General features: G+C 54.9%; 1 protein-coding gene across 2 annotated transcripts in view; it reads right to left on the bottom strand.

The window, feature by feature from the left end:
• Positions 1 to 24,051, bottom strand: part of LOC139239251 (metastasis-associated protein MTA1-like) — a 191,257-nt gene that overhangs the window by 79,820 nt on the left and 87,386 nt on the right. For both annotated transcript variants that reach the window (XM_070867950.1, XM_070867951.1), the window contains exon 3: positions 19,967 to 20,060. In XM_070867950.1, the coding sequence (XP_070724051.1) occupies positions 19,967 to 20,060 (94 nt within the window). The remainder of the gene's footprint in view (positions 1 to 19,966; positions 20,061 to 24,051) is intronic.

Genomic DNA, 24,051 nt, shown 5'->3' with positions numbered 1-24,051 from the left:
CCCCCCCTCCCCGCACACTCCCCCCCCCCCCGCCCCCGCACACTCCCCCCCACACTCCCCTCCCTGCACACTCCCCTCCCCGCACACTACCCCCCTCCCCGCACACTACCCCCCTCCCCGCACACTACCCCCCCCTCCGCACACTACCCCCCCCTCCGCACACTACCCCCCTCCTCCCCGCACACTACCCCCCTCCTCCCCGCACACTACCCCCCCCCTTCCCGCACACTACCCCCCCTTCCCGCACACTACCCCCCCCTCCCCACACACTACCCCCCCCTCCCCGCAAACTCCTCCCCCCCCCCAGCCACTCTCTCAAGTGATGATTCATGTATTCACAACACCTTACTCCAGTGTCAACTACACTAAACTTCCAGTACAACACTTTTGCTACAACAATCAAAGTTTCCTGATATTACTCAGTCTCCTAAAGTTCATCATTTCTTTTATGCACCACATAGATAGTATCCACACAGGTTATTGAAAGATAATACTTAAAGATCAGACAATCATTGGGAGGATACGCCTGTGTAATCGAGTATCAGTGGTACACTCTGTACCACAGATTGGGGCTGGCCATTCCTGGTTAGTCCATGGAAGGGTTTAGAAAGTATCTTCAACAACTTCCATCGTGGCTTCAACACAGATCGGTCTCAATGTGCTTCAGAGCTGGTGATCAGACCTGAGAAGCGTAGGAGGAGGATCTGGGGGAACCACGCAGCTGAATAAAGGTGAGCATCAGAAGGCAGGATACAGGGAGTGTGAGGTGTGACTGAGGACCGGAGCAGAGGGAGCGGGGCGCTCGGAGCTTAAATTGCCAGACAGAGCTGTTCCAGCTAATGTCTGCTATTGGCAAGTCCTTCTGGCTGTTGCTCACAAACAGCAGGCAGAGAGCCTCTCAGGCTGACCCCTGGACTTGGGGGGGGGGGGGGCGTGAAGGGGGGCGGCCAGGGCAAGGGAAGGATCATGGGGAGGGGGAAGGGTCGGGGGAGGGGGAAGGGTCGGGGGGTCGGGGGAGGGGGAAAGGGTCGGGGGAGAGGGAAAGGGTCGGGGGAAAGGGTCGGGGGAGGGGGAAAGGGTCGGGGGAGGGGGGAAGGGTCGGGGGAGGGGGGAAGGGTCGGGGGAGGGGGAAAGGGTCGGGGGAGGGGGGAAGGGTCGAGGGAGGGGGGAAGGGTCGGGGGAGGGGGGGAAGGGTCGGGGGAGGGGGGGGAAGGGTCGGGGGAGGGGAAAGGGGAAGGGCCGGGGGCGAGAAAGGGGATGGAAAGGGTCAGGGGGGAGGGAAAGAGTCAGGGGAGGAGAGGAAGGGCCTGGGGGAGGGGAAGGGCCGGGGGAGGGGGAGGTGAGGGGGAGGGGGAGGTGAGGGGCCGGTGGAGGTGAGGGGCCGGGGGAGGGGAAGGGAGGGGGAGGTGGGACTTCCTCTGTGCTGCCTGATTGGATGACAGCTCGGCACAGAGCCTTATTTTGGACACCCCGCCATCGAGGGAGGAGGCTATCGTGGGAGTGGGTTTTGTTCTCCCAAGATATACGACACAAAGCAGGAACTAGATCTGGGAGCCACGCTGCAATCGCATTGAAGAAAGACTTGCCTTCCACAAGGCACCTTCCACAACCTCAAGACTTCCCAAAGTGCTTTCCAGTCAATTAAGTACTTTCTGAAGTGTCATGTATGTAGACCATGTCTACTAACTGTATCGTCACATAAGGTGTGCCACCAGAGGGCACTGCAGTGGGAGACCTGAGGCTCAACCCCATAGGTGCAGGGCCCAGTATAAAAGGCTGCCCATCATGCTTGTGCCTCACTCTGGAGTTACAATAAATGGGACCTCGTGGAGTCATTCATAAGAGTATTAAACACGTAACAACGGGCGACGAGATTACGAACTTTCACGCAAAATGACTAACGTTTGTGCATTCAAAAAGTTCTCAGAGGGTGAAGATTGGGAAGCCTTTATGGAGCGGCTCGACCAATATTTCGTAGCAAACGACCTGGTAGGCGATGATCCGGCCACGCTGGCAGATAAGCGCAGAGCTATCCTGTTGACCAGTCGTGGGCCCACGGTCTATGGCCTCGTCAGGGACTTGCTTGCACCAGAGACAACAACGACCAAGTCGTACGAGGAGCTGAAAGTGCTAATTCGGGACCAACTCACACTGAAGGAGAGCATCCTCACAGCCAGACATCGATTTTATACACACAGCCGCCCCGAGGGCTAGGAAATAGCGAAGTACGCTGCCGACCTCAGGAGGCTGGCAGGACCATGTGAATTTGGCGCATCCCTCGCCGATGCGTTGCGGGACGTCTTCGTAATTGGCATCGGTCATGAGGCCCTTCTTCACAGGCTACCGTCTGCTGAAACCACTGTCACTCTGCAGAAGGCCTTCAGCATCAGCCAGGCGTTCATGACCTCAAGCTGCAGCTCCAAGCAGATGATGACTCACTCTCAGGACTCAAACCAGGCATGTACTATAAATAGAATGGCGCCTTTCAGAGGCAGAACTGTTGAATGTGAATCTGCCCAGGGCAGAGCGTACAGGCCCCCGAGTCCTTTAACTCAAGAGTCCGCCAAGGGGTGGAAATGCAAGTCGAGTAGCACCATGCTGGCGTTGTGGAGGTAATCACAGGGCTCATCAGTGTCGGTTCAGAGACTATGTGTGTAAAGGCTGCAGCACAAAGGGCCAACTCCAGCGAATGTGCAAAAGAGCCTCACCATGTGGAAGAGGAGTCAGCAGATAGCTGTGAATCCAGCGCGGATTACGAGGAGATGGCTTGAGAGGCAGCTCAGTCCCAGGATGAAGTGTATGGAGTATATACCTGCACCACAGATTGTCCTCCAGTGATCATGGAAGTCGAGATAAATGGCGTTCCAGTCTTCATGGAAGTGGACACGGGGGCGAGTCAGTCAGTGATGAGCCAGGAAGCCTTTGAGAGGCTATGGAATGATCAAGCTGAACGACCCAAGCTGGTCCCGGTTCAGGCAAAGCTGCACACCGACACCAAGGAACTGGTATCAGTTGTTGGTAGTGTGGATGTGCACAATTTACCATTGTGGATCGTTTCAGGTGATGGACCAACGCTACTTGGAAGAAGATGGGTGGGGAAGATTCATTGGAACTGGGAAGACTTCATCCCTCCAGCGATCGACGTCCCCCGTGCTCAGAGACAGAGCAAGCCCCCACCTTCGGTTGGACCAGGCACCGGAGAGCAGATCCACGCAGCCTCCGAGGCACAGACCACCCATCACGACTGCGTGGCGATGAACCAGCCGAGACAACCCAAATGCACCTTCCCAGTTTCAGTGGCAGGACTCCTGGGGAGGAAGATTAGATCCAAGGGCGCCTTCCCAACTTCAGTGGCAGAATCCCTGGGAAAGAAGATCGCAGCAGTCGACAACAGGGAAAAGATGGCGTCCAAACCACGAAGTGCAGCGCTAATGGAGCAACGACACGTGGTTTCACGCAAGGAAGACGATTGGGGTAAAAGTAGTAAGGCCATTTTAAAGGAGGCCAGCAACCTGCCATTTTTGAATGAACTGCTTGAAATTGGTAACCAATGTAAAAGTCCAACTGTAACAAGCAAAATGTTGTTGAGCGATGTCGGGTGCAAATTGCAATCAGCCAATGTAGCGGGCGAACACCTAACGGTCGTATACAGGTTCAGCGAGTTACCCAATGCTGTAGCCTGCGTCCCCGGGAACAGAACGATGTATCATAAAGTATCCCCACAGCTGACAGAAGTAGACAAGCCGCAGAGTAAACGATTCCCAGAGAGCAGAGGCACCGGTAGCGATACCCTGCCTCAGATCGGTTTAACATTGCAGGCACCCGATGGCATGAACCGCCACGGGTCAGAAACAGTAAACTTCGCCGATGCTCGCAGTCGGCTACCGTCGCCTAGCACCCGGGTGGAAAAGGCGCAGCCCACAAACTCACTCGCCACCACGGAAATGCCCAAGAGCAAAGGGCCACCCGTAACGGCTCCTCCGAACGGGACCTGGACCAGCCAAGATCCCAAACTAGAGAGTGTTCACAACGGTGCCCTCAAGGAAAGTGAGTCAGCAGTCCCCTGCGAACTGTTAGACAAGACGAGGCAGCCCCACTGTCGCTTAGACGAAACGCTCACTCGCTCAGACCGCTTCCCCAGGGACAGCGGCAGCAACATTGTGCAAACGAAAAGGACAGGGAGGTCACAGACACATCAGCTGTCTTAGGGCCTGCCCGACACTAGGAGTAATGGTAAGAGCCCTGAGCTCCAACAACTCGAGCAAAATGAGCTCACCTCACCCACAGACCCACTAGCATGGGGCGCTGCACCACCACCAGACGACCCGGATCTCATCCGGCCATGCTGGAACTAGACTGTCCTTGTGTACCTGTACTGAGATACCTGGACTGATCGTGTAAATGTACCACACAAAAAGAAACGCAACTGTAATCCACCCAACAAATGTACCAAGATGTAAATGTAAAACCCATGTGATGAACTTGAATGTAACTTGCATGTAACGGGCCATTAGCATGATCTCTGTGTGGGGGGGGGGGGGGGGGGGGGGGGGGGAGAATGGAGTAGTCATGGACTCACAACCAGAAACCACAGGGACCTCACTGGCAACAAATCTATCTACCAACCCACCCAAGCTAAAAAGCGACCCTCCAATGGTTAACCAGGAAGAGCAAAGCCTAGGTCACCGTCAAAGTACGAGTCAATTTGCATTAAAGACTTGGGGGAAAGTGGTGTCATGTATGTAGACCATGTATACTAATTGTATAGTCACATAAGGTGTGCCACCAGAGGGCACTGCGATGGGAGACCTGAGGGTCACCTGCATAGGTGTGCAGGGCCCAGTATAAAAGGCTGCCCACCATGTTTGTGCCTCACTCTGGAGTTACAATAAATGGGACTAAGGTCACAACAGCTCAAGTACAATTCTAGACCTCGTGGAGTCATTCATAAGAGTATTAAAGACATAACATGAAGTGTAGTCACTGTTGCAATGTAAACAATTTGCACATAACAAGCTCCCAGATAATCGATTTTAATGATGTTGGTTGAGGGATAAATAATAGCCATTTAGCATCTTATCCGAAAGACTGTACCTCCGGCATCCTACATTACTTACTCCAGCCTCTGGAGTGGGGCTTGAACCGATAATCATCTGACTGAGGTGAGTGTGTTCCCACACAGCCAAGGCTGGCACTTCCATTACAATGGAGATTATGATGTAACAGGGCTTATTCAGTAAATACATTTTTAATGATCCCAAATATCTTATCACAGAATCTTACAGCACAGGAGGCGGCTATTTGGCCCATCATGCCTGTAATCTTTAGAAATCAAATTCAAACTGAACCAAAATTCTGCAAAAGTATTGCATAATCTAAGGATAAAAAAAACATTAAAATTGGCCCCAAAATGTATTTCAGTGACAAATTCAGTGCAGGTGTGCAGTACGGATAAAGAAATAAAACGCATCGTAAGCAGACAATGAGTGACAACAGCAGCAGAACTGTACAAATCTTAAACCCACGCTGAAGCAAAGACTGGGGCCGAATGTACATGGCGGAGAAGCAGGAGAAGCAGCAGTGACCAGTGAAGAAGAAAACTGCAGACTGCAGGAAGTTATCAATGAACTGGTCAGGTGGGCAGAACAGTGACAACTGGAATTCAATCCGGAGAAGTGTGAGGTAATGCATTTGGGGAGGTCAAACACAGCGAGGCAATAAACATTAAATTGGAGGACATCCGAGAAGTGTAGAGGAACAAAGGGACCTTAGAGTGCCGGTCCACAGATCCCTGAAGGTAGCAGGCCAGGTGGTTAAGAAGGCATACGGAATGCTTGCCTTTATTAGCTGAGGCATAGAATACAAGAGCAGCAAGGTTAAGCTTGAACTGTATAAAACACTAGTTAGGCCATAGCTAGAGTACTGCGTGCAGTTCTGGTCACCACATTACAGGAAAGAGGGTATCCCACCAGAAAGGATACAGAGGAGATTTACGAGGATGTTGCCTGGAATGGAGAATTTTAGCTGTGAGGAAAGATTGGAAAGAGGAGGCTGAGCGGAGACTTTATTGAGGTGTATATAATTATGAGGGGCCTGGATAGAGTGGATAGGAAGGACATATTTCCATTAGCAGAGGAGTCAACAATCATGGGGCATAGATTTAAAGTAATAAGGGGGAGGTTTAGAAGGGATTTGACAGGATATTTTTTCACCCAGAGGGTGGTGGTTGTCTGGAACTCACTGCCTGAAATGGTGGTAGAGACAGAAACCCTCACCACATTTAAAAAGTACTTGGATGTGCACTTGAATAAAACAGGGAAGGTGGCTCAACCGTGGCTAACAAGGGAAATTAGGGATAATATTAAATCCAAGGAAGTGGTATATAAATTGGCCAGAAAAAGCAACAAACCTGAGGACTGGGAGAATTTTAGAATTCAGCAGAGGAGGACAAAGGGTTTAATTAGGAGGGGGGAAATAGAGTATGAGAGGGCATACAAGCTTGCAGGGAACATAAAAACTGACTGCAAAAGCTTCTATAGATATGTGAAGAGAAAAAGATTAGTGAAGACAAATGTAGGTCCCTTGCAGTCAGAATCAGGTAAATTTATAATGGGGAACAAAGAAACGGCAGACCAATTGAACAAATACTTTGGTTCTGTCTTCATGAAGGAAGACACAAATAACCTTCCGGAAATACTAGGGGACCGAGGGTCTAGCAAGAAGAAGGAACTGAAGGAAATCCTTATTAGTCAGGAAATTATGTTAGGGAAATTGATGGGATTGAAGGCCGATAAATCCCCAGGGCCTGATAGTCTGTATCCCAGAGTACTTAAGGAAGTGGCCCGAGAAATAGTGGATGCATTGGTGATCATTTTCCAACATTCTATAGACTCTGGATCAATTCCTAGGGATTGGAGGGTAGCTAATGTAACCCCACTTTTTAAAAAAGGAGGGAGAGAGAAAACAGGGAATTATAGACCGGTTAGCCTGACATCAGTTGTGGGGAAAATGTTGGAATCAATTATTAAAGATGTAATAGCAGCGCATTTGGAAAGCAGTGACAGGATCGGTCCAAGTCAGCATGGATTTATGAAAGGGAAATCATGCTTGACAAATCTAGAGTTTTTTGAGGATGTAACTAGTAGAGTGGACAAGGGAGAACCAGTGGATATGGTGTATTTGGATTTTCAAAAGGCTTTTGACAAGGTCCCACATAAGAAATAAGTGTGCAAAATTAAAGCACATGGTATTGGGGGTAATGTATTGACATGGATAGAGAACTGGTTGGCAGACAGAAAGCAGAGTAGGAATAAGCGGGTCCTTTTCAGAATGGCAGGCAGTGACTAGTGGGGTACCGCAAGGTTCAGTGCTGGGAACCTAGCTGTTTACAATATACATTAATGATTTAGACGAAGGAATTGAACGTAATATCTCCAAGTTTGCAGATGACACTAAGCTGGGTGGCAGTGTGAGCTGTGAGGAGGATGCTAAGAGGCTGCAGGGTGACTTGGACAGGTTAAGTGAGTGGGCAAATGCATGGCAGATGCAGTATAATGTAGATAAATGTGAGGTTATCCACTTTGGTGGCAAAAACAGGAAAGCAAATTATCTGAATGGTGACAGATTAGGAAAAGGGGAGATGCAACGAGACCTGGGTGTCATGGTACGTCAGTCATTGAAGGTTGGCATACAGGTACAACAGGAGGTGAAGGTGGCAAATGGCATGTTGGCCTTCATAGCTAGGGGATTTGAGTATAGGAGCAGGAAGGTCTTACTACAGTTGTACAGGGCCTTGGTGAGGCCACACCTTGAATAGTGTGTACAGTTTTGGTCTCCTAATCTGAAGAAGGACATTCTTGCTATTGAGGGAGTGCAGCGAAGGTTCACCAGACTGATTCCTAGGATAGCAGGACTGACATATGAAGAAAGACTGGATCGACTTGGTTTAAATTCACTGGAATTTAAAAGAAAACATAGAAAATAGGTGCAGGAGTAGGCCATTCGGCCCTTCTAGCCTGAGGGTATCACATAGAAACATCTAAAATTCTGACGGGATTGGAAAGGTTCGATGCAGGAAGAATGTTCCCGATGTTGGGGAAGTCCAGAACCAGGGGTCACAGTCTAAGGATAAGGGGTAAGCCATTTAGGAACGAGGTGAGGAGAAACTTCTTCACTCAGAGAATTGTGAACCTGTGGAATTCTCTACCACAGAAAGTTGTTGAGGCCAGTTCATTAGATATATTCAAAAGGGAGTTACCGGTAGATGTGGCCATTACAGCTAAAGGGATCAAGGGGTATGGAGAGAAAGCAGGAATCGGGTACTGAAGTTGCATGATCAGCCATGATCTTACTGAATGGTGGTGCAGGCTTAAAGGGCCGAATGACCTACTCCTGCACCTATTTTCTATGTTTCTATGTAACCTGCAGGGCTACAGACCAAGAGCTGGAAAGTGGGATTAGGCTGGATAGCTCTTTGTCGGCCGGCGTGAACACAATGGGCCGAAATGGGATCCTTCCGTGCTGTAAATCTCTATGGTTCAAACCAGGGCAATCTGGGCTACGTGGGGTTAAATCCGACCCAAAACATGCAAGCTGCTTTTTTGAAAAACAACAAAGTGTAGAAATATGGCCTGTTGAAGACTTTGAGTTTTCAGAGAAAGATTTGAGAATTCTGCTTCACAGTAACTGGAGCTGATGAGAATGGTGAATGTTCTACTCGACGGCATCCATTAACAATCCTCATTGTCTTTCATTTGTCAGCACAGCACTAAAGACGCTACAAAATGGTAGCTGGCAGGTGAAGCTGCTGCTGTGTGGCCCCAGGGCAGGCACTGCATCACGTGACCCAGCCTGGGCTTGGGCTCCGTCCTATGGAAGTCATTACTGTGCTGATAAGCAGATCTGGCAGGAAACTCACTGCACTAGCCGTTGTTACAGGGACCCCGCACACAGCTTGGCTGGCAACTTTCTTTGGTTACATTCTGCAGGTTATGACAGCAACTGTGCCACAGCCATACAATTTTGGGCTGCCTCAGCTCCCACCCAAGGAAAGGTCAGTTTAACTTGGGTGAGGTTTTCTCCTCTTCCCCCTGCTTCATGTTCTTAGATAACTTCCCCTCCACAACCAGAGCTACTGACAACCATCCCCCCCGCCCCAACCCCACTTCCAGGAGCTCCTCGCATAAAACGCCCACGGTTCAGTAATATCGCCTGCTACAGCTGCAAGCACAAGGAAACAAGCACTCTGACAACTGCTTCCCATCATCCCATTTCCTCTGTAAAGTCTACATTAGACTCAGCTGGTTAATGGGAATGTGCACCACAGCCAGTCAGAGCACAGGGGCCAGGTTCACTGCAGCTGGGGTGCTACAAGTGATGTCTGGACCCCCGGGGGAAAGCCTGATTGCTGCATGGTGGTCCTGGTCGGACCACACCTGGTGCACTGTGAGCAGTTCTAGGCACCACACCGTAGGAAGGATATATTGGCCTTGGAGGGAGTGCAGTGTAGGTTTACCAGAATGATACCTGGACTCCAGGGTTAAGTTACAAGGAGAGATTACACAATCTCGGGTTGTATTCCCTGGAATGTAGAAGGTTAAAGAGAGATCTGATTGAAGTTTTCAAGACATTAAGGGGAACTGATCGAGTAGATAGAGAGATTGGTTAGAATCTAGGACGAGAGACCGTAACCTAAAAATGAGAGCCAGGACTTTCAGGAGCAAAATTAGAAAAGATTTCTACACACAAAGGGATAGAAGTTTGGAAATCTCTTCCACAAACGGCAGTTGATGCTAGTTCAATTGTTTATTTTAAATCTGAGATTGATGGATTTCTGTTAACCAAAGGTATTAAGGGATATGAGGCAAAAGTGGGTATGTGGAGTTAGGTCACAGATCAGCCATAATCTCAGTGAATGGCGGTGCAGGCTCGAGGGGCTGAATGGCCTCCTCCTACGTTCCTATATTCCTTCTTATGTTCCTACCGCTCCTGAAAGTACAGGTGTGCTGTCGGGTGTGGCCAGTATCTGACTCGGCTGATATGCCCTCCACAGTCCAACAGCTGCCAACATGCAGTATTCAGTTGTGAAGAATGGCCACTCGGGACTGTGCCAACTGAGGAACCATACTCAGCAACAGACAGCACCCTCGGGAGAGGAGTTGAGGGGAGAAAGCGAGAAGACATAAAGCCGACATCAGAGAATGATCACATTTCTGCTGAATGCAAGCACCATGTTCAAAATTGGATTCGGTCAGTACCCAAACCAGCTCGAAGAGTAACTCTGAGCAACTTCCGCATTAGTACTGAATGCGCCAGCTTTGCAGTGATGGTTGCATCTTATGCTGACAGAAGTGCATGAAAGTATTAGAGTTCTTCCAAAGTGAAGACAGAGGAATTAAACTAAATGCTAGGGCAAGATTAAAAGCAACTGCTGGAAATCGGAAATGGAAACGGGAAATGCTGGATAGGCAGAGCAGGCCTGTCAGCAGTGGGAAAGAGAACTGACACGGGAGCAAAACATGGAGCTTAATTTGATGTTGATGGAGCTGCTGCACATAGCCATCATTGTCGGTTATTAAATGATGATATCAAGTCAATAATCAGCAGGGAACCGCATCAAACAATGCTGTCACCATGACCATCACCTGCTCAATTCAGATTCCGAAGTCTGTCCTGCCGTTAACTGCACAACTCCATTTCTGAATCCTTCTGCTCGATGTCGTCAAGGTATCAGCCATGGCTCAATGCTAGCACTCTCGCCGGAGTCACAAGGTACTCGGTGCAGTACTGAGGGAATGCTGCACTGTCGGAGGTGCCGTCTTGCGGATGACATGTTAAACCGAGGCCCTGTCTCCCTCTCAGGTGGCCGTAACAGATCCCATGGCACTATTCAAAAAGCAGGGGAGTTCTCCCATTGTCCAGGGCCAATATTTATCTCTTAACTAACATCACTAAAAACAAATGATCTAGTCATTATCACGTCATCCAGAGTGCAGGAAACACAGAAAAGATAGGGAGACACACTGACAGAGCGAGAGAGCGAGAGAGCGAGAGAGAGAGAGAGAAAGAGAGAAAGAGAGAGAGAGAAAGAGAGGAGGGGGGGAGGGGAGGGGAGGGGAGGGGAGGGGAGGGGAGCGAGACGGGACGGAGAGAGAGCGAGCGAGACGGGGCAGAGAGCGAGAGAGACGGGGCAGAGAGCGAGCGAGTGAGACGGGGCAGAGAGCGAGAGAGACGGGGCAGAGAGCGAGAGAGACGGGGCAGAGAGAGCGAGCGAGACGGGGCAGAGAGCGAGAGAGACGGGGCAGAGAGAGCGAGCGAGACGGAGCAGAGAGCGAGCGAGAGAGACGGGGCAGAGAGAGCGAGCGAGACGGAGCAGAGAGAGAGAGAGCGAGCGAGACGGGGCAGAGAGAGAGCGAGACGGGGCAGAGAGAGAGCGAGAGAGACGGGGCAGAGAGAGAGCGAGTGAGACGGGGCAGAGAGAGAGCGAGAGAGACGGGGCAGAGAGAGAGCGAGTGAGACGGGGCAGAGAGAGAGTGAGCGAGACGGGGCAGAGAGAGAGCGAGAGAGACGGGGCAGAGAGAGAGCGAGTGAGACGGGGCAGAGAGAGAGTGAGCGAGACGGGGCAGAGAGAGAGCGAGAGAGACGGGGCAGAGAGAGAGCGAGTGAGACGGGGCAGAGAGAGAGCGAGTGAGACGGGGCAGAGAGAGAGTGAGCGAGACGGGGCAGAGAGAGAGCGAGTGAGACGGGGCAGAGAGAGAGTGAGAGAGACGGGGCAGAGAGAGAGCGAGTGAGACGGGGCAGAGAGAGAGCGAGAGAGACGGGGCAGAGAGAGCGAGAGAGACGGGGCAGAGAGAGAGCGAGTGAGACGGGGCAGAGAGAGAGTGAGCGAGACGGGGCAGAGAGAGAGCGAGAGAGACGGGGCAGAGAGAGAGTGAGTGAGACGGGGCAGAGAGAGAGCGAGTGAGACGGGGCAGAGAGAGAGCGAGAGAGACGGGGCAGAGAGAGAGTGAGAGAGACGGGGCAGAGAGAGAGTGAGAGAGACGGGGCAGAGAGAGCGAGAGAGACGGGGCAGAGAGAGAGCGAGTGAGACGGGGCAGAGAGAGAGCGAGAGAGACGGGGCAGAGAGAGAGTGAGCGAGACGGGGCAGAGAGAGAGCGAGAGAGACGGGGCAGAGAGAGAGTGAGTGAGACGGGGCAGAGAGAGAGCGAGTGAGACGGGGCAGAGAGAGAGCGAGAGAGACGGGGCAGAGAGAGAGTGAGAGAGACGGGGCAGAGAGAGAGTGAGAGAGACGGGGCAGAGAGAGCGAGAGAGACGGGGCAGAGAGAGAGCGAGTGAGACGGGGCAGAGAGAGAGCGAGAGAGACGGGGCAGAGAGAGAGTGAGAGAGACGGGGCAGAGAGAGAGTGAGAGAGACGGGGCAGAGAGAGCGAGCGAGACGGAGCAGAGAGAGAGCGAGAGAGACGGGGCAGAGAGAGAGTGAGTGAGACGGGGCAGAGAGAGAGCGAGCGAGACGGGGCAGAGAGAGAGCGAGTGAGACGGGGCAGAGAGAGAGCGAGCGAGTGAGACGGGGCAGAGAGAGAGCGAGCGAGTGAGACGGGGCAGAGAGAGAGCGAGTGAGACGAGGCAGAGAGAGAGCGAGCGAGTGAGACGGGGCAGAGAGAGAGCGAGCGAGACGGGGCAGAGAGAGAGCGAGTGAGACGGGGCAGAGAGAGAGCGAGCGAGCGAGAGAGAGAGACGGGGCAGAGAGAGAGCGAGTGAGACGGGGCAGAGAGAGAGCGAGCGAGACGGGGCAGAGAGAGAGCGAGTGAGACGGGGCAGAGAGCGAGCGAGCGAGACGGGGCAGAGAGAGAGCGAGTGAGACGGGGCAGAGAGAGAGCGAGTGAGACGGGGCAGAGAGAGAGCGAGCGAGACGGGGCAGAGAGAGAGCGAGAGAGACGGGGCAGAGAGCGAGCGAGAGAGACGGGACAGAGAGAGAGCGAGAGAGACGGGGCAGAGAGAGAGCGAGAGAGACGGGGCAGAGAGAGAGCGAGAGAGACGGGGCAGAGAGAGAGCGAGCGAGACGGGGCAGAGAGCGAGCGAGCGAGACGGGGCAGAGAGAGAGCGAGCGAGACGGGGCAGAGAGAGAGCGAGTGAGACGGGGCAGAGAGAGAGCGAGCGAGTGAGACGGGGCAGAGAGAGAGCGAGAGAGTGAGACGGGGCAGAGAGAGAGCGAGCGAGTGAGACGGGGCAGAGAGAGAGCGAGTGAGACGGGGCAGAGAGAGAGAGAGCAAGACGGGGCAGAGAGAGAGCGAGACGGGGCAGAGAGAGAGCGAGTGAGACGGGGCAGAGAGAGAGCGAGTGAGACGGGGCAGAGAGAGAGCGAGTGAGACGGGGCAGAGAGAGAGCGAGTGAGACGGGGCAGAGAGAGAGCGAGAGAGCGAGACGGGGGCAGAGAGAGAGCGAGCGAGACGGGGGCAGAGAGAGCGAGAGAGACGGGGCAGAGAGCGAGCGAGTGAGACGGGGCAGAGAGAGAGCGAGCGAGACGGGGCAGAGAGCGAGCGAGTGAGACGGGGCAGAGAGAGAGCGAGCGAGACGGGGCAGAGAGAGAGCGAGCGAGCGAGACGGGGGCAGAGAGAGAGCGAGCGAGACGGGGCAGAGAGAGAGCGAGAGAGCGAGACGGGGGCAGAGAGAGAGCGAGCGAGACGGGGGCAGAGAGAGCGAGAGAGCGAGACGGGGGCAGAGAGAGTGCGAGCGAGACGGGGCAGAGAGAGAGCGAGCGAGACGGGGCAGAGAGAGAGCGAGCGAGACGGGGCAGAGAGAGAGCGAGAGAGCGAGACGGGGGCAGAGAGAGAGCGAGAGAGCGAGACGGGGGCAGAGAGAGAGCGAGCGAGACGGGGGCAGAGAGAGAGCGAGACGGGGCAGAGAGAGAGCGAGCGAGACGGGGGCAGAGAGAGAGCGAGAGAGCGAGACGGGGGCAGAGAGAGAGCGAGAGAGCGAGACGGGGGCAGAGAGAGAGCGAGCGAGACGGGTGCAGAGAGAGAGAGAGCGAGCGAGACGGGGGCAGAGAGAGAGCGAGAGAGCGAGACGGGGGCAGAGAGAGAGCGAGCGAGACGGGGGCAGAGAGAGAGCGAGCGAGACGGGGGCAGAGAGAGAGCGAGCGAGACGGGGGCAGAGAGAGCGAGAGAGCGAGACGGGGGCAGAGAGAGAGCGAGACGGGGCAGAGAGAGAGCGAGCGAGACGGGGGCAGAGAGAGCGAGAGAGCGAGACGGGGCAGAGAGAGAGCGAGCGAGACGGGGGCAGAGAGAGAGCGAGCGAGACGGGGGCAGAGAGAGCGAGAGAGCGAGACGGGGCAGAGAGAGAGTGAGACGGGGCAGAGAGAGAGCGAGCGAGACGGGGGCAAAGAGAGCGAGAGAGACGGGGCAGAGAGAGAGCGAGCGAGACGGGGGCAGAGAGAGAGCGAGCGAGACGGGGGCAGAGAGAGCGAGAGAGCGAGACGGGGCAGAGAGAGAGCGAGAGAGCGAGACGGGGCAGAGAGAGAGCGAGAGAGCGAGACGGGGGCAGAGAGAGAGCGAGCGAGGGAGAGAGACGGGGCAGAGAGAGAGCGAGCGAGCGAGAGAGACGGGGCAGAGAGAGAGTGAGTGAGACGGGACAGAGAGAGAGCGAGACGGGACAGAGAGAGAGCGAGAGAGACGGGGCAGAGAGAGAGCGAGCGAGTGAGACGGGGCAGAGAGAGAGCGAGAGAGCGAGACGGGGCAGAGAGAGAGTGAGAGAGACGGGGCAGAGAGAGAGCGAGAGAGCGAGACGGGGCAGAGAGAGAGCGAGTGAGACGGGGCAGAGAGAGAGCGAGTGAGACGGGGCAGAGAGAGAGTGAGAGAGACGGGGCAGAGAGAGAGCGAGTGAGACGGGGCAGAGAGAGAGCGAGTGAGACGGGGCAGAGAGAGAGTGAGAGAGACGGGGCAGAGAGAGAGCGAGAGAGCGAGACGGGGCAGAGAGAGAGCGAGTGAGACGGGGCAGAGAGAGAGCGAGCGAGACGGGGCAGAGAGAGAGCGAGAGAGACGGGGCAGAGAGAGAGCGAGCGAGACGGGGCAGAGAGAGAGCGAGAGAGACGGGGCAGAGAGAGCGAGTGAGACGGGGCAGAGAGAGAGCGAGTGAGACGGGGCAGAGAGAGAGCGAGCGAGACGGGGCAGAGAGAGCGAGAGAGCGAGACGGGGCAGAGAGAGAGCGAGTGAGACGGGGCAGAGAGAGAGCGAGAGAGCGAGACGGGGCAGAGAGAGAGCGAGTGAGACGGGGCAGAGAGAGAGCGAGAGAGCGAGACGGGGCAGAGAGAGAGCGAGAGAGCGAGACGGGGCAGAGAGAGAGCGAGTGAGACGGGGCAGAGAGAGAGCGAGAGAGCGAGACGGGGCAGAGAGAGAGCGAGAGAGCGAGACGGGGCAGAGAGAGAGCGAGTGAGACGGGGCAGAGAGAGAGCGAGAGAGCGAGACGGGGCAGAGAGAGAGCGAGAGAGACGGGGCAGAGAGAGAGCGAGACGGGGCAGAGAGAGAGCGAGAGAGACGGGGGCAGAGAGAGAGCGAGAGAGACGGGACAGAGAGAGAGCGAGAGAGACGGGGCAGAGAGAGAGCGAGAGAGACGGGGCAGAGAGAGAGCGAGAGAGACGGGACAGAGAGAGAGCGAGAGAGACGGGACAGAGAGAGAGCGAGAGAGACGGGGCAGAGAGAGAGCGAGAGAGACGGGGCAGAGAGAGAGCGAGAGAGACGGGGCAGAGAGAGAGCGAGAGCGAGACGGGGGCAGAGAGAGAGTGAGAGAGACGGGGCAGAGAGAGAGCGAGAGAGACGGGGCAGAGAGAGAGCGAGAGCGAGACGGGGGCAGAGAGAGAGCGAGTGAGACGGGGCAGAGAGAGAGAGAGAGCGAGACGGGGGCAGAGAGAGAGCGAGAGAGACGGGGCAGAGAGAGAGCGAGAGAGACGGGGCAGAGAGAGAGCGAGAGCGAGACGGGGCAGAGAGAGAGAGAGAGCGAGACGGGGGCAGAGAGAGAGCGAGTGAGACGGGGCAGAGAGAGAGAGAGAGCGAGACGGGGGCAGAGAGAGAGCGAGAGAGACGGGGCAGAGAGAGAGCGAGAGAGACGGGGCAGAGAGAGAGCGAGAGAGCGAGACGGGGCAGAGAGAGAGCGAGAGCGAGACGGGGGCAGAGAGAGAGCGAGAGCGCGAGACGGGGCAGAGAGAGAGCGAGAGAGCGAGACGGGGCAGAGAGAGAGCGAGAGAGCGAGACGGGGCAGAGAGAGAGCGAGCGAGACGGGGCAGAGAGAGAGCGAGACGGGGGCAGAGAGAGAGCGAGCGAGACGGGGCAGAGAGAGAGCGAGAGAGCGAGACGGGGGCAGAGAGAGAGCGAGCGAGACGGGGCAGAGAGAGAGAGAGAGCGAGACGGGGCAGAGAGAGAGCGAGCGAGACGGGGCAGAGAGAGAGCGAGCGAGACGGGGCAGAGAGAGAGCGAGAGAGCGAGACGGGGCAGAGAGAGAGCGAGCGAGACGGGGCAGAGAGAGAGCGAGAGAGGGCAGAGAGAGAGCGAGACGGGGGCAGAGAGAGAGCGAGAGAGACGGGGCAGAGAGAGAGCGAGTGAGACGGGGCAGAGAGAGAGCGAGCGAGACGGGGCAGAGAGAGAGCGAGAGAGATGGGGCAGAGAGAGAGCGAGTGAGACGGGGCAGAGAGAGAGCGAGAGAGCGAGACGGGGCAGAGAGAGAGCGAGAGAGACGGGGCAGAGAGAGAGCGAGCGAGACGGGGCAGAGAGAGAGCGAGAGAGACGGGGCAGAGAGAGAGCGAGTGAGACGGGGCAGAGAGAGAGCGAGTGAGCGAGAGAGAGAGACGGGGCAGAGAGAGAGCGAGAGGGGGCAGAGAGAGAGCGAGAGAGCGAGAGAGAGAGACGGGGCAGAGAGAGAGCGAGACGGGGCAGAGAGAGAGCGAGAGAGCGAGACGGGGCAGAGAGAGAGCGAGAGAGCGAGACGGGGCAGAGAGAGAGCGAGAGAGCGAGACGGGGCAGAGAGCGAGCGAGTGAGACGGGGCAGAGAGAGAGCGAGAGAGCGAGAGAGAGAGACGGGGCAGAGAGAGAGCGAGAGGGGGCAGAGAGAGAGCGAGAGAGCGAGAGAGAGAGACGGGGCAGAGAGAGAGCGAGACGGGGCAGAGAGAGAGCGAGAGAGCGAGACGGGGCAGAGAGAGAGCGAGAGAGCGAGACGGGGCAGAGAGAGAGCGAGAGAGCGAGACGGGGCAGAGAGAGAGCGAGCGAGACGGGGCAGAGAGAGAGCGAGAGAGCGAGAGAGAGAGACGGGGCAGAGAGAGAGCGAGAGAGCGAGATGGGGCAGAGAGAGAGCGAGTGAGACGGGGCAGAGAGAGAGCGAGAGAGCGAGACGGGGCAGAGAGAGAGCGAGTGAGACGGGGCAGAGAGAGAGCGAGAGAGCGAGACGGGGCAGAGAGAGAGCGAGAGAGCGAGACGGGGCAGAGAGAGAGCGAGAGAGCGAGACGGGGCAGAGAGAGAGCGAGAGAGCGAGACGGGGCAGAGAGAGAGCGAGAGAGCGAGACGGGGCAGAGAGAGAGCGAGTGAGACGGGGCAGAGAGAGCGAGAGAGAGAGAGACGGGGCAGAGAGAGAGCGAGTGAGACGGGGCAGAGAGAGAGCGAGAGAGAGAGAGACGGGGCAGAGAGCGAGCGAGAGAGAGAGACGGGGCAGAGAGAGAGTGAGCGAGACGGGGCAGAGAGAGAGCGAGAGAGACGGGGCAGAGAGAGAGCGAGAGAGAGAGAGACGGGGCAGAGAGCGAGCGAGAGAGAGAGACGGGGCAGAGAGAGAGTGAGCGAGACGGGGCAGAGCGAGAGAGAGAGAGACGGGGGCAGAGAGAGAGTGAGTGAGACGGGGCAGAGAGAGCGAGAGAGAGAGAGACGGGGCAGAGAGAGAGCGAGCGAGACGGGGCAGAGAGAGAGCGAGAGAGAGAGAGACGGGGCAGAGAGCGAGCGAGAGAGAGAGACGGGGCAGAGAGCGAGCGAGAGAGAGAGACGGGGCAGAGAGAGAGCGAGCGAGACGGGGCAGAGAGAGCGAGAGAGAGAGACGGGGCAGAGAGAGCGAGAGAGAGAGAGACGGGGCAGAGAGCGAGCGAGACGGGGCAAAGAGCGAGCGAGAGAGAGAGACGGGGCAGAGAAAGAGATAATACGGTCAAATGACCAAGACAAGCGCATCACATTACTGAACATTAGTAGCATTAAAGACAAATTGTTCATTGTGAGCAGCTGCATTATAACAGAACAGTAAATCAGCCATTACATTCCATGCGACACTGGATGAAAAATCACCTCATCTTTCCACTGCCTGCAGGAAGCTTTTCTCCCCCATCACCCTTGCCCCGTTGTCCAGCTCAGACGTCTCTGCCATTCTCTCCAGAAGCCACATGATGTTACTTTCCCACTATTTTTCACTAACTTTGTTAACCCAAGGTGTTAAGGGGTTAGGTCATAGATCAGCCATTATCTCACTGAATGGCGGAAGAGGCTACATGGCCTGGCTCCTGTTCCTATGTAAAGCTCCAGCCCACCACTCCATTACACATTGCCAACCACAGCACAGCAACTGCACCACAACAGCAAGTTTGGGATGAAAAACAGCTCATTCGTAGAAACATAGAAAATAGGTGCAGGAGTAGGCCATTCGGCCCTTCGAGCCTGCACCACCATTCAATATGATTATGGCCGATCATGCAACTTCAGTACCCCATTCCTGCTTTCTCTCCATACCCCTTGATCCTTTTAGCTGTAAGGGCTACATCCAACTACCTTTTGAATATATCTAATGAACTGGCCTCAACAACTTTCTGTGGTAGAGAATTGCACAGGTTCACAATTCTCTGAGTGAAGAAGTTTCTCCTCATCTCGGTCCTAAATGGCTTACCCCTTATCCTTAGACTGTGACCCCTGGTTCTGGACTTCCCCAACATCGGAAACATTCTTCCTGCCTCTAATCTGTCCATTCCCATTAGAATTTTAGATGTTTCTATGAGATCTCCTCTCATTCTTCTAAATTCCATTGAATATAAGCCTAGTCGATCCAGTCTTTCTTCATATGTCAGTCCTGTCATCCCGGGAATCAATCTGGTGAACCTTCGCTGTACTCCCTCAATAGCAAGAATGTGCTTCCTCAGATTAGGAGACCAAAACTGTACACAATATTCAAGGTGTGGCCTCACCAAGGCCCTATACAACTGCAGTAAGACCTCCCTGATCCTATACTCAAATCCCCTAGCTATGAAGGCCAACATGCCATTTGCCTTCTTCACCGCCTGCTGTACCTGCAATCCAACTTTCAATGACTGATGTACCATGACACCCAGGTCTCGTTGCACCTCCCCTTTTCCTAATCTGTCACCATTCAGATAATATTCTGCCTTCCTGTTTTTACCACCAAAGTGGATAACCTCCCTTTTATCCACATTATACTGCATCTGCCATGTATTTGCCTACTTACCTAACCTGTCCAAGTCACCCTGCAGCCTCTTAGCATCCGCCTCACAGCTCACACTGCCACCCAGCTTAGTATCGTCTGCAAACTTGGAGATATTACATTCAATTCCTTCGTTTAAATCATTAATGTATATTGTCAATAGCTGGGGTCCCAGCACTGAGCTTTGTGGTACCCTACTAGTCACTGCCTGCCATTCTGAAAAGGACCCATTTATTCCTACTCTTTGCTTCCTGTCTGCCAACACTTGAAACTATCCATTCAACATCCCAGTCCCATTTTACATGCTTTGTTTGGACAATAGTGTGTAGTTCCAGCCTCCCACCACCCTCTACAATCACTCAGCTCTTCCCTTTTATAGTTGGTCCAATTAACAACTGGAGATTAAATAAAAATTCAGAGTAGTGAAGAGAACCTTCAGTTTGACACAGAAACACTGCCCCTGTAGTTAGTTAGAATAAAGGTAGAGACGAGCGAGAATTCAACAAGTCAACCACAAAACGTACTTGCATGTTTGTCCGCCAGTCCGATGAGGGTGCTCGGTATATCTCGCCTTCTGTAGAAACAAACCACTTTTGCTTCAACATTGCCATTCGCAGTCTGTAATTGGTGAAAACACACACAAATTATCTATTATTTACAGCGTACTTCGTACGTTCAAAATTAGCAGAGAGCATGCGGACACCGATCTCTACAATACAATGTGTTTGTCAACAGAGCAAATGGCATGGGGTCTGATTCTGGCAATATTTCACGTGGAGAATTTGAAACTCAAACACCTGTGATTTATTCCCATTGACTCCTAAACATCTCCAACCTTCTCAAATTGTGGAGTTTACCTTGGTACATGTCATGGGCAGGGTTGCCACTGGGATTGTTTAACACATTGGCACCAACGTGGTAAGAGATGGAACAGTCCTTGTCTGAATGTTATTAATTCACCTCCTCAAACCAGTGCCAGACCTGTAGCCAACAGTACTTCACACTGCTGCTATACGGCTCCAGACACAGTCCAACTTCAAATGGACACAACACTGCTTGTTCTTGCTCACTATGTAAGGCGGCACAAACAGCATTACCCACTCACTGAAATCTCACTTACAGTGGGACCCGAGGGTGGGGAGGTGGGCCAGAGGGTGGGGAGGTGGGCCCCGAGGGTAGAGATGTGGGACCCGAGGGTGGGACCCAAGGGTGGGGATATGGGACCCGAGGGTGGGGCCTAAGGGTGGGGAGGTGGGATCCGAGGGTGGGGAAGTGGGACCCGAGGGTAGGGAGGTGGGGCCCGAGGGTGGGGCCCGAGGGTGGGGAGGTGGGACCCGAGGGTGAAGCCCGAGGGTGGGGAGGTGGGCTCCAGGGTGGGGAGGTGGGACCCGAGGGTGGGGAGGTGGGACCAGAGGGTGGGGAGGAGGGACCCGAAGATGGGGCCCGAGGGTGGGGAGGCGGGCCCCAGGGTGGGGAGGTGGGACCCGAGGGTGGGGAGGTGGGACCCGAGGGTGGGGAGGTGGGACCCGAAGATGGGGCCCGAGGGTGGGGAGGCGGGCCCCAGGGTGGGGAGGTGGGACCCAGGGTGGGGAGGTGGGACCCAGGATGGGGAGGTGGGACCTGAGGGTGGGGAGGTGGGACCCGAGGGTGGGGAGGTGGGACCCGAGGGTGGGGAGGTGGGCCCCAAGGTGGGGAGGTGGGACCCAGGGTGGGGAGGTGGGACCCGAGGGTGGGGAGGTGGGACCCGAGGGTGGGGAGGTGGGACCTGAGGGTGGGGAGGTGGGACCCGAAGATGGGGCCCGAGGGTGGGGAGGTGGGACCTGAGGGTGGGGAGGTGGGACCCGAAGATGGGGCCCGAGGGTGGGGAGGTGGGACCCGAGGGTGGGGAGGTGGGACCCGAGGGTGGGGAGGTGGGCCCCAAGGTGGGGAGGTGGGACCTGAGGGTGGGGAGGTGGGACCCGAAGATGGGGCCCGAGGGTGGGGAGGTGGGACCCGAGGGTGGGGAGGTGGGACCCGAAGATGGGGCCCGAGGGTGGGGAGGCGGGCCCCAGGGTGGGGAGGTGGGCCCCAGGGTGGGGAGGTGGGACCCGAGGGTGGGGAGGTGGGACCTGAGGGTGGGGAGGTGGGACCCGAAGATGGGGCCCGAGGGTGGGGAGGTGGGCCCCAGGGTGGGGAGGTGGGACCCGAAGGTGGGGCCCGAGGGTGGGGAGGTGGGGCCCGAGGGTGGGGAGGTGGGGCCCAAGGGTGGGGATGTGGGACCCGAGGGTGGGGAAGTGGGACCCGAAGGTGAGGAGGTGGGACCCGAGGGTGGGGCCCGAGGGTGGGGAGGTGGGAATCAGAGAGTGGGGCCCGAGGGTGGGGAGGTGGGATCAGAGAGTGGGCAGACGAGAGAATTACTAAACCATTCTTTGACCATTGTTTTTAACCATGGGCAAGGGGTAAGTGCAGAGATGCTCGAGTTGAGAGGTGAGTATGTAGGCGAGATCACTCAAATCAGAAAGGAAGCAAGGCTCTGGCATCTATGGTGCTGGTGGGGTTGGACGAAGAGATTACAAATCTCCTTAAAAAGCACTGGAATCAGGCTACATCCAAATGGATTGAAAAATGGGAAATCCCATCTTTAAAAAGGCGGCAAGGGATGGACCCGCAAAGAACTCTACCTCGGTTGAGGGAAGAATATCAGATGTTGACGAGCGGTAATACGAGGGTATAAATCTGCGAGAGTATAGATTGATTACAGAGCGCCAGTATGTTTTCCAATTATCCAATTTCCCCTCCCTTTTCCAGTCCTACTCACCCACATTGCTGACTCTCCCGACCATCTCTGACACTGTGATTATCTGGCTCGGACCATCTCCATTTTACAATGGCCGAACTGTCCCTCTACACCTCCATCCCTCACCAGGACAGCCTGTGGGCTCTTTGCTTTGTCTTGAACAGCGGTCCAATCTGACTCCAGCTATCCCCTCCTCCACCCGGCTAAACGTGTTCTCATCTTCAACGACTTCTCCTTTAACTCCACACACTTGCTCCAGATGAAAGTGTCATGGTAACCTGCATGGGACCTACGCCGTCTTAAATGGTACCAATTCTACTCATTCCCCTTCCCTCACTTTTTCCACAACATTGGTGTCTTCACTGCCTGTGCTCTGATCTGTCGAGAGAATTTCATTAACAATGCTCACAATGTCTACCCAGCCCTCACGTCCATCTCTGACAACACCCAGCTCTACCACTGCAAACTCTCAACCCCTCCACCTGTGTTGTCACGACTGCTCGTCTTATATCCAGTCTTTTCCCCACTGCCAGTGAGGAGAAAGAAAGAAGAAAGAAAGAAAGACTTGCATTTATATAGCGCCTTTCACGACCTCAGGATGTCCCAGCGCTTTACAGCCAATGAAGTACTTTGAAGTGTAGTCACTGGGAGGTGGGATCTGAGGGCAGGGAAGTGGCAGAATTACTAAAGCATTCTTTGATAATTGTTTTAACCATTGAACAGGAAGGTAGAGATGCTCGAGTTGAGAAGAGAGCATGTGGGAGAGAGCAGACTCAAACCCTTATCACAAATCAGAAAGAAGACACGGCTCCAAAATGTGGAGCTGCAATTTTCTCCAGTTAAACATTGGGAGGCCTGATGCCATCATCTTTGCCACAAACTCCATATACTTACCGCTGATTCCATCCCCCTCCCCAGCTATTGTCTCAGGCTGAACCAGCCAGTGAACAATCGCAGCCCGTACTCTGCCTATTCCATCTCCGTAACATCGCCCGGCACTGTATCTGCTCAGCCCAACCACCACAGAAAGCCTTATCCGTGCTGTTGTCATCTCCAGACTCGACGATTCCAATGGTCCATCTGCCATTTTCCACTCTATAAACTTTAGCTCATCCAAAACTCTGCTACCCGCATCCTGCCCCAGGCCAACTCCCATTCCCTATCAACCCGGTCAGACATTGGTTCTCACATTCCCAATGCCTCCAATTTAAAATTCTCTTGCTCATCTTTAGATCCCTCCATGAGCTTCCCCTCTGTATCTCAAACATCCCCGGACCTACACTCCCCACAGACACTCCATTCCTCTGGCTGCTCTTTTGTGCACATCCCTTTTCACCCTACCATTGATGGCCCTGCTCCACGCAGGAATTCCCTCCCTCAACTCTCCCACCTCGCCACTTCCTTATCCTCCTTTAAGGCTTCTTTAATTTCCACACTGAGGCACCTTGGGGCATTTTTCTACATTAAAGACCAATATAAATGCAAGCTGTTGTTCGTCCCTGCTTGGACCTTTTATTTCTGGGGATAGGTTGTCCACTGATGCACAGTGCAAGCCCCTCGACTCCCACACCTACCCGCATCAGATTTCATCCCAGCGGCTTCATGGAAGGATTCCATTCCCTCCTCCATCTCGGTCACACTTGCAGCGGGTGCCACACCATAGCTTCAAAAATGGCCTCCTCTTCCCTCACCCGTGCTGTGATAGCTCAGCCCCTCAACCAATTCCGTCTCACTTCTCCACTCTCAACTCTCAACTCTCCCTTTCCCCCACAGCCGTGATACGGTGCCCCTTGTCCTCATCTTCACCCACTTACACCACCCAACATCCAGTGT

This window comes from Pristiophorus japonicus, chromosome 26 (genome assembly GCF_044704955.1).
Source record: "Pristiophorus japonicus isolate sPriJap1 chromosome 26, sPriJap1.hap1, whole genome shotgun sequence".
Lineage (NCBI taxonomy): Eukaryota > Metazoa > Chordata > Chondrichthyes > Pristiophoridae > Pristiophorus > Pristiophorus japonicus.
Note: the sequence above shows the minus strand (reverse complement) of the source record. Positions and strands in the feature narration are given on the sequence as shown.